The following is a 15,002-nucleotide window of genomic DNA, read 5'->3' as shown; positions in this document are numbered from 1 at the left end:
ATTTTTTCAATCTGATATTATTTCAATGATGTTCTAAATCTGATATTATTTCAAAATTCTTGTTCTTCCCTTTTTCTATTCTTCACTTTGTTTTTTTATTTCAATATTAGATTTAACTTTATAAAATTAAATTTAAAATTTAGATTTTTTAATACTACTAATAAATTATTTTTAATCAAAATTACCTTGAGGCTTAGGGTTTAGTAACACAGATCTGGGTTGTTACACAAAAGCATAAGGTGAAGTCCTAGATCCACAATACAGAAGTCCAATAATGCTAATTATCTGATGTGCCATTTATGTAGCTTGTGGATTAATTGTCCACAAAGAGAATATTTTTGTTACACAACCCAGAGAAGCCAAATGAATACTCATATTAAAAAAAATTAATTGTCCAACAAAAGAGAATTTTTTTTGTTACACAACCCAGAGAAGCCAATTGAATACTCATATTATAAAAGAGAGATAGTAAAACGAAAAACCTAAACCTTGATGAACACAAACTGATCACTCAAGGCCGGACCTCGTTAAAACCTTCACAGCGAAAAAACCCAAAGGGAAAAATGCCATGAAGGAAAAAGAGTACCCGTCTACAGAAGATTTATGATCAAACAAAAAAAAAATGTCACAACCTCAAAAACAAACTCGCAAGGAAGAAAAACACATAAATTTGCATTAGTACCACCGGCGACGCAGTTGGGTATTATTTTTAGATATGGATTTCCAGTGTGAACCTTCTGCGTTCGATCTGTATGTTTTTGATAGCTCTGTTGATCCCTCGGTATCCAACAATTTAAACGCGGACGCGGCCTTATGTAGGAGGCGATGGGGCAGCTCCTTCAAACTCTTGCAAGAATTGATGGACAACACTGTGAGACATGGCATCATGATGGAGGCTGCAGATATTTCTTCCTCCTCTGTTATGTCCTCCCACTCCTCCCATTCGGGGCACATAACAAATGTCAGTTCCTTGAGTTTAGGAAATGCAACAACATCATCATTAGATGCAGATTCTATTCCTAAAAACTCCCTTCCAACCTGCTTCAATTTCTTCAGATTATCAATGCATAAGACCTCCAAGAATGGTAGTTTCCCGAGAGCTGGCAGTGACGAAACCTCACTCAAATAATGGAGACTCATCTCTTTTATAAATGAGTTAGGCGATGACATCCAGGAAGGAAGCGTGGAGCCCTCATATCTCCAGATTGTCAGCTGCTTCAACTTGTGATGGGGCTCGAGAGCTTCTAGTAACTTCATCCACATTGATGATCGTGATGGCAATGATGATGATGAAGGCTCATTTTCATTCATCGTACCCTCGAAAGATATTTTGAGTTTTTCGAGTTCTTGAAAGAGTATCTTCAATTGCACTTCTCGAGCATCCTCAACCAATTTCACCATTTTACTCATAGTACTAAAGGAGATATCCAATGTTAGAGATCCAGTACTATGTTTCACTTTTTTCAGCAATCCCAGCTTGTTGTATTGACTTCCTACTTTGAATTCTCTCAATACTAATGCAAGATTACTTAACTTGCCTACTGCTTGAGGCAAACGGTGGTGCACCTCTGTGCCTTCAATATTCAAGATTTGAAGTTCAACCAACCTATTAATACTCTCTGGTAAATACTCCAATTCTCTATTCCAACTTAGGTTGAGTTGTGTTAAGCGACGCAAACGCCAAATTTCTGTACGAATCTTTTCGAGAGAGCAGCATGCTAAAGAAAGAGTTCGCAGTTCGACCAGACAAGATATGCTCTCTGGTAATTTTAACGATGCGTTCCCACTTAAGTCGAGATTTCTCAACTGATCCAAGTTCATAATTCCGCTGCTAATCTCTTGGACAGAGCAGCATGCTAAGGAAAGAGTTTGCAATTTAGCCAAACTATACATTCTCCCTGGTAATTTCTTTAGTCCTCTGTTCCAACTCAAGTCAAGTCCTGTTAACTCGGTCAAATTCCCGATTTCTTCCCGAATCTCTTTCAGAGAGCAGCACGATAAGGAAAGAGTTCGCAATTCAACCAAACTATACATGCTCTCTGGCAATTCCTTTAATTTTTCGTTGCAACTTAAGTCCAGTCGCCTTAAATGAATCAAATTCCCAATTTCTCGTGGAATCTCTGTTAGGTTGCACCTTGATAGGGAAAGGGTTTGTAGTAAATAAAGCTTGCATATGATTTTGAGGTCATGCTTTGACACTGTAGTCCATTTAAAATCCAACCATCTCAAGTGAATCAAATCTTCCATTCCTGCTGGTGGAGGTCTATTCTCAATTCTCAACACTTTTACACTGGTCACGCAATCACAATGATCAAGAGGACTTTCCTTGTTCCAAAATAAGCAACGATAATCTTGAGCTTGAGAGACTAACCGAGCATCACAATCTGGACACCTTCTATTGCTTATTTCTGTGTTCATCCTACAAATCAGAGCAAAATCACGTACAACATCGTGCATTTTACACCATTTTATTTCTTCGCCACTTTTCTCAAAGTCTTGAAACAAAGACCGTGTTGCTAACTTTTTGAAACACTTTCGCCCAAGTTCCACTCCACTGTTTCCACTAACAGTGCCCATATAACCTTGTGCCACCCACTCTTCTATCAGAGTCTCCACATGAAATCGGTAATTTTTAGGGTAGATGGCACAGTATGAAAAACAAAGCTTAAGATCCGGAGACAATTCATTGTAACTTAAAGCCAAGTAAGGAAAGGGCTTTACTTCCTCATTCTCCATTTCCCATATTTCACTCTTCTCTACATCTTTCCACCCTTCCAAATCCTTGAATCGTAACAGTCTTCCCAAAACAATTGCTGCAAGAGGCAATCCCTTACACTTCCTAGCTATCTTCTTGCCAACACCCTTAAATTCTCCACATTCCTCCGCATTCTTTCCTGGAAGAGATATGTCACGCAATAATGACCAAAACTTTTCAAAACTAAGCGGAGATGGTCTACAGATATCATCGTCTAAGCTATCCATCATCTTAGCTGTCTTTTCATTTCTTGTTGTCACCAGAATTTTACTACCTGGCGCACCATATTGGAGATACATATATAGGAACTCCCATTTGTCCCTATCTTCAATACTAGCATCATCAAGGACAAGAAGAAATTTTCTTTTTTCAACAGATGCTTTTAGTTTTTTTAGAACCAAGTCAGATTCAGATTGATTGGTATTCGGAGGAATCCTTTCTTTTCCCACGTATTCAACAATATTTTTGGCAACCACATCCACAACAAAGGGATCAGGGACACATACCCAAATTTTTAACCAATCCTTCTCGAACTCTGGATCGTTAAAAATAAGTTGAGCTAGAGTCGTCTTTCCAAGTCCACTTGTCCCAACTATAGACATAATTTGAATATTACCACCACTACACATCAGTTTTCTCATTATGTCATTCTTTTCCTTATATATGGCCGACCCCTCGTCTATCTTGAAGTCAATCGAAGATGTGGATTGTTCTTGCCAAGATATGAGCATGGGATGATCAGTTGCAGGCTGAGAGTTGGCTAAGCCACCATTAAGCTTCCTCACAAATTTAAATTCATTCATTTCCTCTAGAATCTGAGCAAGCTTGGCTTTCACCTTTTCTATTTTCTTGGTAATATTATGACGAACAGAAGTTCTCAATAAAGCTGAAGATAGGCTGAAGGAGCCGCCTACCTTTCGCTCAGCTTCCATCTTAAGTCTGAGAAGTGAGTAGATCCATTCATCCAAGAAGTAGTCTATCTCATAAGCTGTGCCTTGGAGCTTCTTCAACCAATTTTTGACGCTTTGATTGTTCACTCCTTTCATTTCTGCATCATCTAACACATTTCTGATAGTGTTGAGCTTGTTGAAAAGATCAAGAAGCTCCTTCTCCCCGCCTCTACCGATGACATAGCTGACTTTATAGTGAATCTGATCTTGTATAATGGCTGCAACTCTCTCCGCCACTTGAGAAATTATAGCATCTGTCATCTTACAAAATTATTGATTCCTTCCTTGTGCCCTCTTTTCAACACTCTTCCCTGCATGAGATGTATATGGGGCAAACATGTAGATCATTCTCATTCTAACATAGTAGAATAATTTATTTCTAAACAAAATTGGGGGAGAAAATTTTTGAGTGAAGCTTAGGACAATTAATCCCATTTGCCTTGCCTTCACTGGTAAAGTTACTAGGATTATCAGTATGCAAAAAAAAAATTACTCTCCCAAGTGCATCTATGTGACTTCTACTTGAGTGCCATTATAATTCAATAAAATTTATTAATAACTTTTGATAAAAATCTTAAAATGCCATCGGCAGTTTCATCTTCAAAATTTAATACAAGGTGGAGTACTATATTATTGATTTAGGCAGTGGTAAATCGGTTGTGGCGGATGATGGAACTAAGAAGAGTGTGACAAGGTAGAACTTGAAAGTTGGTAGTGTGGAATCGAGTAAATTGTGACATATGAAATCCAAAAGTACAAGAAAAATAATAAAACTTAGTGTTTTTTAATTTAAAATTACAACCCGCCGGGCTGACCCGCAACTCATTCTGGCCAACCCGTTTAACCTGTCAGCTCTAATGGGCTAACCTGTTTAGCACGTTTTGTATTCTGGTTGCAAAATTACAGCCCTAACCTTGTAATTTTATCGGGTTATTCGAGTCGACACAAGGGTTTCGGCATCCCTAGTTTCATAATATTAAAATTAAATTCATGGTTCATATAATAATATTATGCAATACATTTGATGAAGTTAAAAAAAATAATTCTCGTTATTATTGTGCATTAAATATTAGACACATTTTCTATCAAACATTTGGAAAAGACTCATTCGACGGTTTAAATTTTGTAGTTATTGAGTAATATGATTTGAAAAGTGAAAAAAAAATGTGATGTAGTTATTCATGATTTAATTTATAATTAATGACATTAGAGACACAAAAAGTCATGCGAGAAGAATGCCAACAAACACTACTAGTTCTATAAATACCAATTCCATTCATCAAACATGTCATTTCAGTGAAGTAGTTTTCTAGATTGTGAATTTTGTTCTCTCCGATTTATGACATTATTATTTGTCTTCTTAGTGATGGCATATCAAAGGGGTTGACTATCCTAAATAGAAAAAGCCATGGGCTTGAACCAGATTATGGAAAATTTGGGTGGAATTGTCATTGATCAGTTCAGGCAGATGCTACAAACAAGCATTTTTAGAGATTGAGTAGCAAAGCCTTTATATTTTAAGTTAGATTTCGTATGATCATACTGTTTATCATTTCAAAATTATTTCATTATGTGAAATAAGTATAAAGAAATAATATGGACAGTACATCGAAATATTGGGGAGAAAAGAGATCCAAACCTATTTATTAATTTTCGCTATTTATAGTATTATTCAGGTTGCTGGCTTTCAAGTTGATAAGCATTTTAGTGCTTCTCCTCATGTGACTGAAAACATTTTTCTAAAATGTTATGGAATTGAATTTAAATGGTAAAACACTTAGGCCATGTTTGGTTGGTAAGAAAGTAAAGTTGGCAAGGAAAATGATTTCTGGGAAAATGAATCCCGGGAATATGATTCTTACTAACTTTACTTTCCTGTGTTTGGAAAATATCAAGATTTTAAATTTATATTTAATTTAAACACCAAACTATAAATATACTTATTATTATTTTATTTATAAAAAGAATAATATTGTAAAATTCTTATTAAATTATTAATTATAAATAATGATAGTTATATTATTATATTTATTATTACGATAGATAGTATAAATATGGATTATTCATCACAATATATAATAATATAATTATAATTATAGTTATATGGAGTATTACAGTACTCATTTATTATAACACTAAATATAATAATTATTATATTATAATTATAATATTTACGAATATTATAATTGTATAAATTTTATAAATTAAAATTGCACTATGACTTTATTGATTACTTATTAATTTATAAATTAAAATATTTATTATTTATTATAAGATTTATATTATTTAATTATATTTTAATTATTTAATAAATTATTATTATTATGAATTAAAATAAGTTATTATTATGATAATTTTAATTATAGTTTTTTTATTATAGTGAAATTGTGTATGATTTATAATTTTAAATTATTTTAAAAACATTTTAATTATTATAATAATTATTATTATTATTACTATTACTATTATTATGTTATTATTATCATCATTATTATTAATAAAACTATACTATATTGCTTAAATAAGTAAGAATCCTAAAATTGGGAAAAAGAATATCTAAGAAAAGTTAGGATTCAGAATCCTGGAAAGTTGTACTAACTTTCCTTGTTCTCGGATTCTGATTACTTTCCCAATTTGATTAAAAACCGAAACAAACACAGGAATTTAAAATTTAAGGAATCAGATTACTTTCCCAGACAGAATCCTACCAACCAAACATGGCCTTAGAGTTTGTTCAGTACCCGGAATTGAAATAAAACTAAAATTTTATGGAATTGAATTTAAATAAACTGAATAATACTTCAATTCCTAATCTTTTGTTCAGTAAAAATGAAACAGTACAATTTATATGAAGTGCATGTATAATTTGTGTGTGCAATGTGTGAAAGTGCCAATGTTAAAACTATTTGAAATTCCAATTATATACTTTTGGATATAAAATTTAAATAGTGCAATTGATTGAAATTGTAATTCAATTCGCTACATCTAAATATTTTGCAATAACCAACGTTAGAATTTGAATTAAGACTCCAATTCCAATTTCAATTTCAATTTCACAGGCCTAATTTCATGATACCGGACGGTCCATAATGAATTCGCCTTAACCTTCAGGGTGTGTAATCATTTTCTATATTATTATTGCTATAGCTATATTGGTACTCTTATGGAGAAGTCGTAATATGGGAACCATAGTTCATGATCTATGTAAAACTAAATCCTAAATAATAGCCAATTAACTAGACACGGATTTTAATTATAGATAACAATTAGATTTACTTTAGATCTTTTTAGTTTATAACAAGGAGTCAAGGAGATCTATTAATTAAAACAATCTTCAAATGACTTCTATGTTATTTATCTCATCCTTTTATTTTATATTTAATGGGTGAGATTTGATATCCTGCTATGCAATAACATGTGGTTATTAATATAAAAGCTCTGAAACTCAGAGTGTCAGTTATCCACAAAAATGAAAAGTTAAAAGAAAGATGGATAGATAAGCTGGTGAGAAGGAGAAGCGACAAAGTGGTTTGCCGGTGCAGCGACGGAGCCAATGTAGATCCTCCAATACTGACTCCTTAACTATATTAAGACAGATTTCAAACTGAACATTGTACACCTAAACCCATGTTCGATCTCAATAGTTGCGGTTCATTTGTAAATATTGTTATTTGAAATAAAATTATTGGATCCGCCAATGGTGGCATTCCGGCCATAAAAGAGAGATGTAAGTAAGCTCTAAAAATTTAATCTTTTAGCACTCGTCAGATTAATTTCAAATTCAGTTTCTAATTAAAATAATTTAAAACAATGAAGACTACTAAAACGTGGCGCTGAGAGAGAGACTTACCTGCACGGCCGGATGCAGATACTCTCTATGGCTGTGTGACGGCTGAAGGGGACAAACAGCGTAGACGAGCGTAGCCTCACGCTACAGGCTAGAGCTGATAGACTTGGAGGTATGATTGTTGCGTTTTCGAGCTGTTTTTTTCCTTTTTCCGGGCCCAAAACCAACTAGCCAATACTCCCTTCGTCCTACAGATACTAGTAGTTTTATCATTTGGATACTATATTCGAAAAATAATACTCCTTCCGTCTCAACTAAGATAACATATTCTTTGGCCGGCACGAGATTTTAGGAGTTATTGATTAATGTGTTTAATGTGATAGAAGAAAAAAATGGACGTAAGTATTAAAATAGAAAGAGAAAAAAAAGATAAATATATTAAGAGGTGACATCTTTTAGGTCCACGAACTTTGCCAAAGTATCATTTTAGGTCCGTGAACTTTGAAAATATCATTTTAGGTCCGGGAACTACAAGTTAATATCATTTGAGGTATTTTAAACTTTTTCCGGACGAAAATGCCCTCAAGGCCTTCAAAGGGCACTTTGGACAATTCTTTCGCTACTTATCTTGAGTCAAAGACCTAGAGTCCAATAATTTTTTTAACTACTAGTACTATTTAATTCAGTTACCATCCAAATTGAATTTAAATATAATTAAAATTTACCGTAAAAAATAATGTGTTAGTTTTTCAATTATTAGATGACTGATTATTTAATGATAGTGAATTGGGACATGATACTTTATTTTATTTTTTTCAATTGAAACTACATTTTAATAACTTACTATAGATGATGTGTGAATTCTATTTAGTTCATTTGTTTTGAAATTAGTAGCTATTAATTTGGATTGTCATTCAGAGATGAATTTCAAAATGGAGATCAATTAACATCTAAATTGAATTTAAATACAAAACTTTGCCGTTAAAAATTGTTAGATTCTATGTCTCTGACGCAAGATGATTGGCTAAAGAATTGTCCAAATTGACCTTTGAAGGTCTTAAGGGCATTTTCGCCCAAATTTTTTTTTAAATACCTCAAATGATATTAATCCGTAGTTGATGGACCTAAAATGATATTTTCAAAATTTACGGACCAAAAATGATATTTTGGCAAAGTTCGTGGACTCAAAATGATGTTCTCTCATATTTTAATAATTAGAGTGATAAAAAGTGATTGGAAGTATTAATTGAAGGGAGAAGGTTTCCGAAAAAGAAAATGTATCATCTTAATTGAAACAAATTAAAAAAAAAATGTGTCACGACGGAAGGAGTGTTTATATTGCTTTTTTATTAATTCAGTGTTTATAAATGGATTCCACTTTTATATTTTATTATAAAATTAATATACAAAATATTTTATATTTTAAAATTTTTTAAATTCATGCTAGAGTCCGACATGGAATATATCTTGCAAACGTGAGAGTATTAATTACTCCTAGGAATATATTTCGCAGACGAGGGAGTATTGATTACTCCTCCTCTTTAACTTCATCAAAGAAAACTAAATTTTATTGATTACTCCTCCTCTTTTCTTCATCAAAGTAAACTAAATTTAAAGTCTATCACGTGCTAATATGCTTTTGATTGCAGACGCTTCTGACATATTTCTATGGATAGCGTGATTCCACGTATAAATCTCATTCATTGTACATTAGAGTATCTACAATAGGAGCGGACAAGCGGAAGGATATCCCAAAAACACCTTCTGCCACGTCATAAGGGCATCCCACTATACAATAACAGACATCCCCAAGGACATCATGGCGGACAAGCAGAATAATAAAAATTCACAAATTCACAAATATGTAATTACGGAATTAAAATTTCGACACGAATATGAAGAAAATGCAATCATTTTATTTATAAAAAAACATACATATTTAAATTTTAAAAAAATACATAGTTAAAAAGAACATCCCAAAGCTTCGACACACATGACCCCCGTCTTACTCATCGTCATCCCCTTGGCCAATCCCAGCGGCACTCCCTCTGAGGTGTGGGAGCCCCAAATCGCGCCTCATACTGTCGATAAACCCTTTCAGCATCTCCTTGTGTAAGAGGTCATCCGTCGTTCTCCAATCCCGCATAACCTCTATCATGCTCTACAACTGTTGGATGCGCGTGAGGTGGTTGAGAGCGGGACTGGACTGGCTAGGAGCTGTCGATTGGACCTTGTGGGACCCGCTGGCGCTTCCCCTAGACATCCACATTGCCGTCTTTTTGCCAACCGGGAGACGGCGGCGGGAAATCGGTGGTGGAGTCTCTTCGGCGTCGTCGAGCTTTGTAATTTTGTTATAAAAACTCGTGGATGAATAATTAGTTATATAGTAAATAAATTTTCATAATATCGTTTTTTAAATAAAATTTATTTATTATGAGCCTAATATTCTATTATAAGAATATTTGATGTCAAGTAATTTAATATTTTATAGTTCATGAGTGTATGTAATAAATGAGTACTAATGATAAAAATCTTTAAAATTACTGCCATAATTTATTTACTTATTGATCTTTTCATTTTTGCGTCTTTATCTAAGGACTATGCAATTTGACTAATGATAAAATTTCAATAATGTGAAATGAATTTAAATTTGTAGAAATTATACCGTCTCAAATAAAATATCTAAGATACGTCACTGCTTGCAATTTGCCAACCAACTGGGCTGGGCTGGGCTGCTTGTCATTCTACAAATCAGCCAACACTTTTTTAGAAGTAAATTCAGTACTCATTTCTTTTTCAGCAAATTCTATTTTTTCAAAGAAAATTTATTTGATTTTAATTTTCCATTTTAACTAGAGATATAAAATTGGTTAGACAATACCACTATCTCTGTTTTTGAAAAATTGAAACTTTTAAAATGTCACAATTTTAATATATAATTGGTAAAGAGGAAAAGTAATGAAAATAGTGTTAGTATATCGTGAAATCTATTTTGTAAAAAGAAAATTTAGAAAATTTCTATAGACGGTTTAAAATGAAAATAATTTTTATTTTTTAAGGAATAGATAGAGATAGTAATTGATTGTCCCTCTTGTCAAATTTATAGAATTAACCCCCAAAATGGATAAGGTTCAATGTGTAAAAAATCCTACAAGAACTTTAATTATATTGCCGAAAATGTCAACCACGAATTGATTAGTATTTTCCTCGTTACTATTTGGCTGAAACTATATTCTCTATTTAAACACATTTAACCGATTAATTTTGGTGTATCACTCTAATTCTCACTCCATATCATCAAGAATTCGTACAAAGAGAAACAATGGCTTCGCAAAAGCTGTTTATTTTGGTCGCCTTCTGCTTGCTTGTTACAACAGGTCTCTCTCTCACTCTCATGTTTTCTGCACATTAATATAAATATATATAATATATATATATATAGGATTGTGTCAGTGTGCTAACTAATATATATATAGAGAGAGAGTCTCATTATCCACAAATCCACTCTTAAAGACCGAACCACCGAACCCTACTAAATTAGGGCTTTTAGATCTAGTTTTTTATGGATAAGATACATAAATTTATAAATTATTTTCGCCTTCATCACGAGCCTATTTTAATTCATCCGATGGTAAATAAGTCATACTAACATGCTACGAAGATTTATCTTCGTTCCAGAATATATTACTTCATTCTAGTAGGTTTTTACTTCATTCCAGTAGGTTTTTACTTCATTCCAAAGCACGTAAATGTGGTTTCGCCTTCGCGTACCGTTTTTTCTCTCTACAATATCTATCACCACCGCCATAGCGCTAATATGGTTTAATAATCACATGGAATAATGTAATAAATTATTGGAATGAAGTATGTGTAGAAGCATTTGAAGTCCTACTGGAATGAAGTAAAAATCTTATCCAATGAAGTAATAATGTTTCTGAATGAAGTAATAAACTCACTTGAATAAATTGCATTTTTAAATGTTAATCAAGCAAAAACCCACGTCAATGAATTTGAATGAAGCATATGTTAAATCATTTCAAAGCCTACTAGAAGCAAGTAAAAACATAATGTAGTTTCAAGGTATTACGTACGAATGAAGTAATAAACCTATACAATGAAGTAAAATGGGCTTGTAATGAAGCCGAAAAAATTTTCACAGCAGCACATCTCATCAAAAAAACTAGATCTAATGGCCCAGATTTGGTCTCTAGTTCGGTCTTTAAAATTGGTTCGACATTGATCACAACTCTATATATATATATATATATAGGGGCATGTTAGGGTGCCACCACCCCTTAAAATAACACCATACCACCATTTCTAGCCAATCATTTGTACATGTGGACGAACAATAAGCTGCCACGTGGCAAAAAAAATAAAAAGAAATCTGAAAAAAGACGGGCAGCAATATGCTGGTCTTTGTACAGCAATTTTTCTTGAACAGCAATATCCGACCACTATACAACAATCTATAGATTGCATGTGTAGTGTTTGTAATATTAATGTGTAGCGTTTATAATATTGTTGTATAAGCGTTGTCACGTTGTTGTTTTAAGAGGGGTTGTCATTTTAACACAAACTATATATATATATATATATATATATATATATATATATATATATATTGATATGTTTGTATTCGATCATTGACAGTGACGGCGAAAGAATGTAAGGTTTATACAGATTGCGTAATAACCGACTGCAGAGAAGGATTTGAACCAGTTTGCGAGACGGGTTTTTGCAACTGCATATTTCCTCCACAACAAGTAAGCGGGGATGTTTTCGCAGAGAAAGATGATCGCAAACATTATTGACAAGCGAAAAAGGATTATACGAAGTCGATCTGTATCTGATACCACATGTATGATTAGGCGCATTCATAGTAGTCAGCAGTTTTAGCTCAGTCACGATCAATACCGTCACTAGCACCAATATTGTCACTACCATGTCGTGCCATCCATCAATAAAATGATATGTCGATTGCACAATGTTTTTCCTTTCTGGGTTAAGTGCAGAGCTTTGCCATTTTCTGCTTATCTTTGCTTGTTGGCCATTATTCACTCTGTCTGTTGTGGTTTTTTATGTTAATGTGTAATGTTTGTGCGTAGGGAGGGAACAAGAAATACAAATTACGTTGCTACTGAAATATAATAAAATAGTAATATTATTAAAATATTCTAGATAATAATAATATTGAAAATTTTATATTATAAATATATATAATTTAATTTGTTCTTTCGTTTGATTTTTAAAAATCAAACCGAACTAAAAAGTTAAAAAAAATATGCAATCAAAATTGAAAGAACTAATATTTTATTTGAAATCTGAAAGCAAGTGATCATCAATATAGAGAATAAAAATTAAGTTAAATGATGTATTCGAAAAATAGATCTATAAAATGAAGTTCTATTAGGATCAAAACTAGTATAATTTTGTTATTTATCTTTTAATTTGATTTTGTGTCTTTTAAAATCTTTAAAATCAATTTAAATCACAAAATCTATGAAATTTGTGATTAGAAGGATAGAGATTGCGTGCAAACTAATTGTAGTGCTGTACTTGAAAGTTTTTATCTATGAAATTAAATAAATGATGAGGAGATTGAAATAATAGTGTGTGCAAACTATATATTCTAGATTTGGTAACAAGTGTCCCACTCTTGATTAAAAAAATGAAAATAAAATGGGAAGAAGGAATGAGTAAATAAAGAAGAGCAAAATTGGTGAAAAGGAATTTTTTAGTAAATGAAGAGCAAAATTGGTGAAATGGAATAGTCTATTACTCCCTCCGTCCATGAAAATTCATCCCGGTTTGACCGGGCACGGGATTTAAGAAATGTAATGAAAAGTGAGTTGAAAAAGTTAGGATTGTGGGTCCTACTTTTAAAGTACTATTAGTTTTATAATAAAATATGAGTAGGAATGAGTTAGTGGAATATGGGGTCCACTACCAAAAATGGTAAAAGTGAAATGGGACAAATTTTGGGGGACGGACGAAAATGGAAAACTGAGACAAATTTTCGTGGACGGAGGGAGTACTATTGTTCAACCGTTCATCAAATTTGGGGTTTCAAGTTGGGCTATAAAATGCGCTTTTATTCCCACAACAAATCAAAAGATAAAATAGCCCAATTATAATAATTAAAGGCCCAGCAGAAAGGTCTTGAATTAAGCTCATCAATCTGTGTTTATTGGTGAATTGTTGTGTAGTTGTCGTGTTTTTTTTTCATATTCTCTTTTGCGTTGGTACAAAGTAGTCTCTCCGTCCGTGAATAAAAGTCTCGTTTTTCTATTTTAGTCCATCTGTAAATAGGAGTCTCAGTTCATAATTACCATAAATAGTAAAGAGGGCTCACATTCCACTTACTCATTCCACTCACATATTATTTAAAACTAATATATACAAATGAGACTCACATTCCACTAACTTTCTTCCACCCACTTTTTTTAACATTTATTAAAACTCGTGCCGGAATAGAATGAGACTCCTATTTGCGGACGGAGGGAGTATAACCTAGCATATCTAAATGGGAGTTGGGCTGAGTTAGCACATTAAGGTTGATAAACTCCTTTACATTTGACTTTTGGATCTACTGTCGATCTCACGTTGATTTGAGAGAAAAGAAACTCTGAGATTCTTAGGCGTGGCAGGTACTTGACTCAATAAAGTAATGTTTTCTTTATATATTAATATTCATGTCGAACTCAAAGTACATATTCTTAATTTGGGGACGGAGGGAGTTTAATATAGTATCAAGAAAACACTACTTTATTAAGATGGTGATTTATATACTATAGGGTATATGGAAATAATATATTACATATTTTATGTGAGCTTCTTATGTGAGCACAATCTTCATTTGACGCACATTTAACGTAGTTGTTTTATTTCATATTTTTAATTTAATTTTAATACATTTAAAAATATTATTAAAATTTTTAATATTAAAAAAAGTCATAAAAATACTACTATAAAAAGAAAAATATTGCATTTCGTGCATAAAAATAGTCTTAGTAATGGAAGCATAGATTTTAATGTAAAATTAAAATACTTAGTAAAAAATTAAAAAATTAAAAAAATGATTAGAGTATTATTAGTGGATAATGAGACTTGTTTTATTAAAGAGAAAACTTTATTATGATATTTATCCATAAAATCGACACAATATTACTATATTAAGAAAAACCAAAGTTTATAAATTAGGACATGTTTGATAAGTTAGTAATACCAAGATAAAGAATTATATATGGACATTTCTAATTGTTTGATATCATAATTAAGCTTAATTCAAAGCCCAATATAAGACAAGGGCCCTACTCAATTTTATCAAAATTATAGCTTTAACCATGTTTATGTAACTCACCAATTTGTCAAGTTAAGACATGTTATTTAATATACTATACAAATTTAGCTAATTTCTATTCTATCAAACAACAACAAAAAAAATTATATCTTTGTATATCTTGACATGAAGCTCGTATTTCTTATCTTATTTTACATATCTTCTCAT

At 32.3% G+C, this 15,002-nt stretch overlaps 1 protein-coding gene across 1 annotated transcript; it reads right to left on the bottom strand.

The window, feature by feature from the left end:
• Nucleotides 1-507: 507 nt before the first annotated feature.
• LOC125188491 (putative disease resistance RPP13-like protein 1) lies at nt 508-3,966 on the bottom strand. Its single transcript, XM_048085354.1, has 2 exons — nt 735-3,966; nt 508-590 (listed from the first exon to the last, which is right to left on the bottom strand). The coding sequence occupies exons 1-2, from the start codon at nt 3,964-3,966 to the stop codon at nt 508-510; spliced, it is 3,315 nt and encodes a 1,104-aa protein (XP_047941311.1).
• Between the last annotated feature and the right edge of the window lie 11,036 nt (nt 3,967-15,002).

Source organism: Salvia hispanica, chromosome 1 (genome assembly GCF_023119035.1).
Source record: "Salvia hispanica cultivar TCC Black 2014 chromosome 1, UniMelb_Shisp_WGS_1.0, whole genome shotgun sequence".
Classification (NCBI taxonomy): domain Eukaryota; kingdom Viridiplantae; phylum Streptophyta; class Magnoliopsida; order Lamiales; family Lamiaceae; genus Salvia; species Salvia hispanica.
Note: the sequence above shows the minus strand (reverse complement) of the source record. Positions and strands in the feature narration are given on the sequence as shown.

Bases quoted from the DNA above. Each gene is read 5' to 3' on its own strand.
- LOC125188491 (XM_048085354.1), bottom strand. From the start codon at position 3,966: ATGACAGATGCTATAATTTCTCAAGTGGCGGAGAGAGTTGCAGCCATT. The intron at 591-734 runs GTTCACACTGGA...AATCTTCTGTAG, and splicing joins ATACAGATCGAACGCAGAAG to ACGGGTACTCTTTTTCCTTC.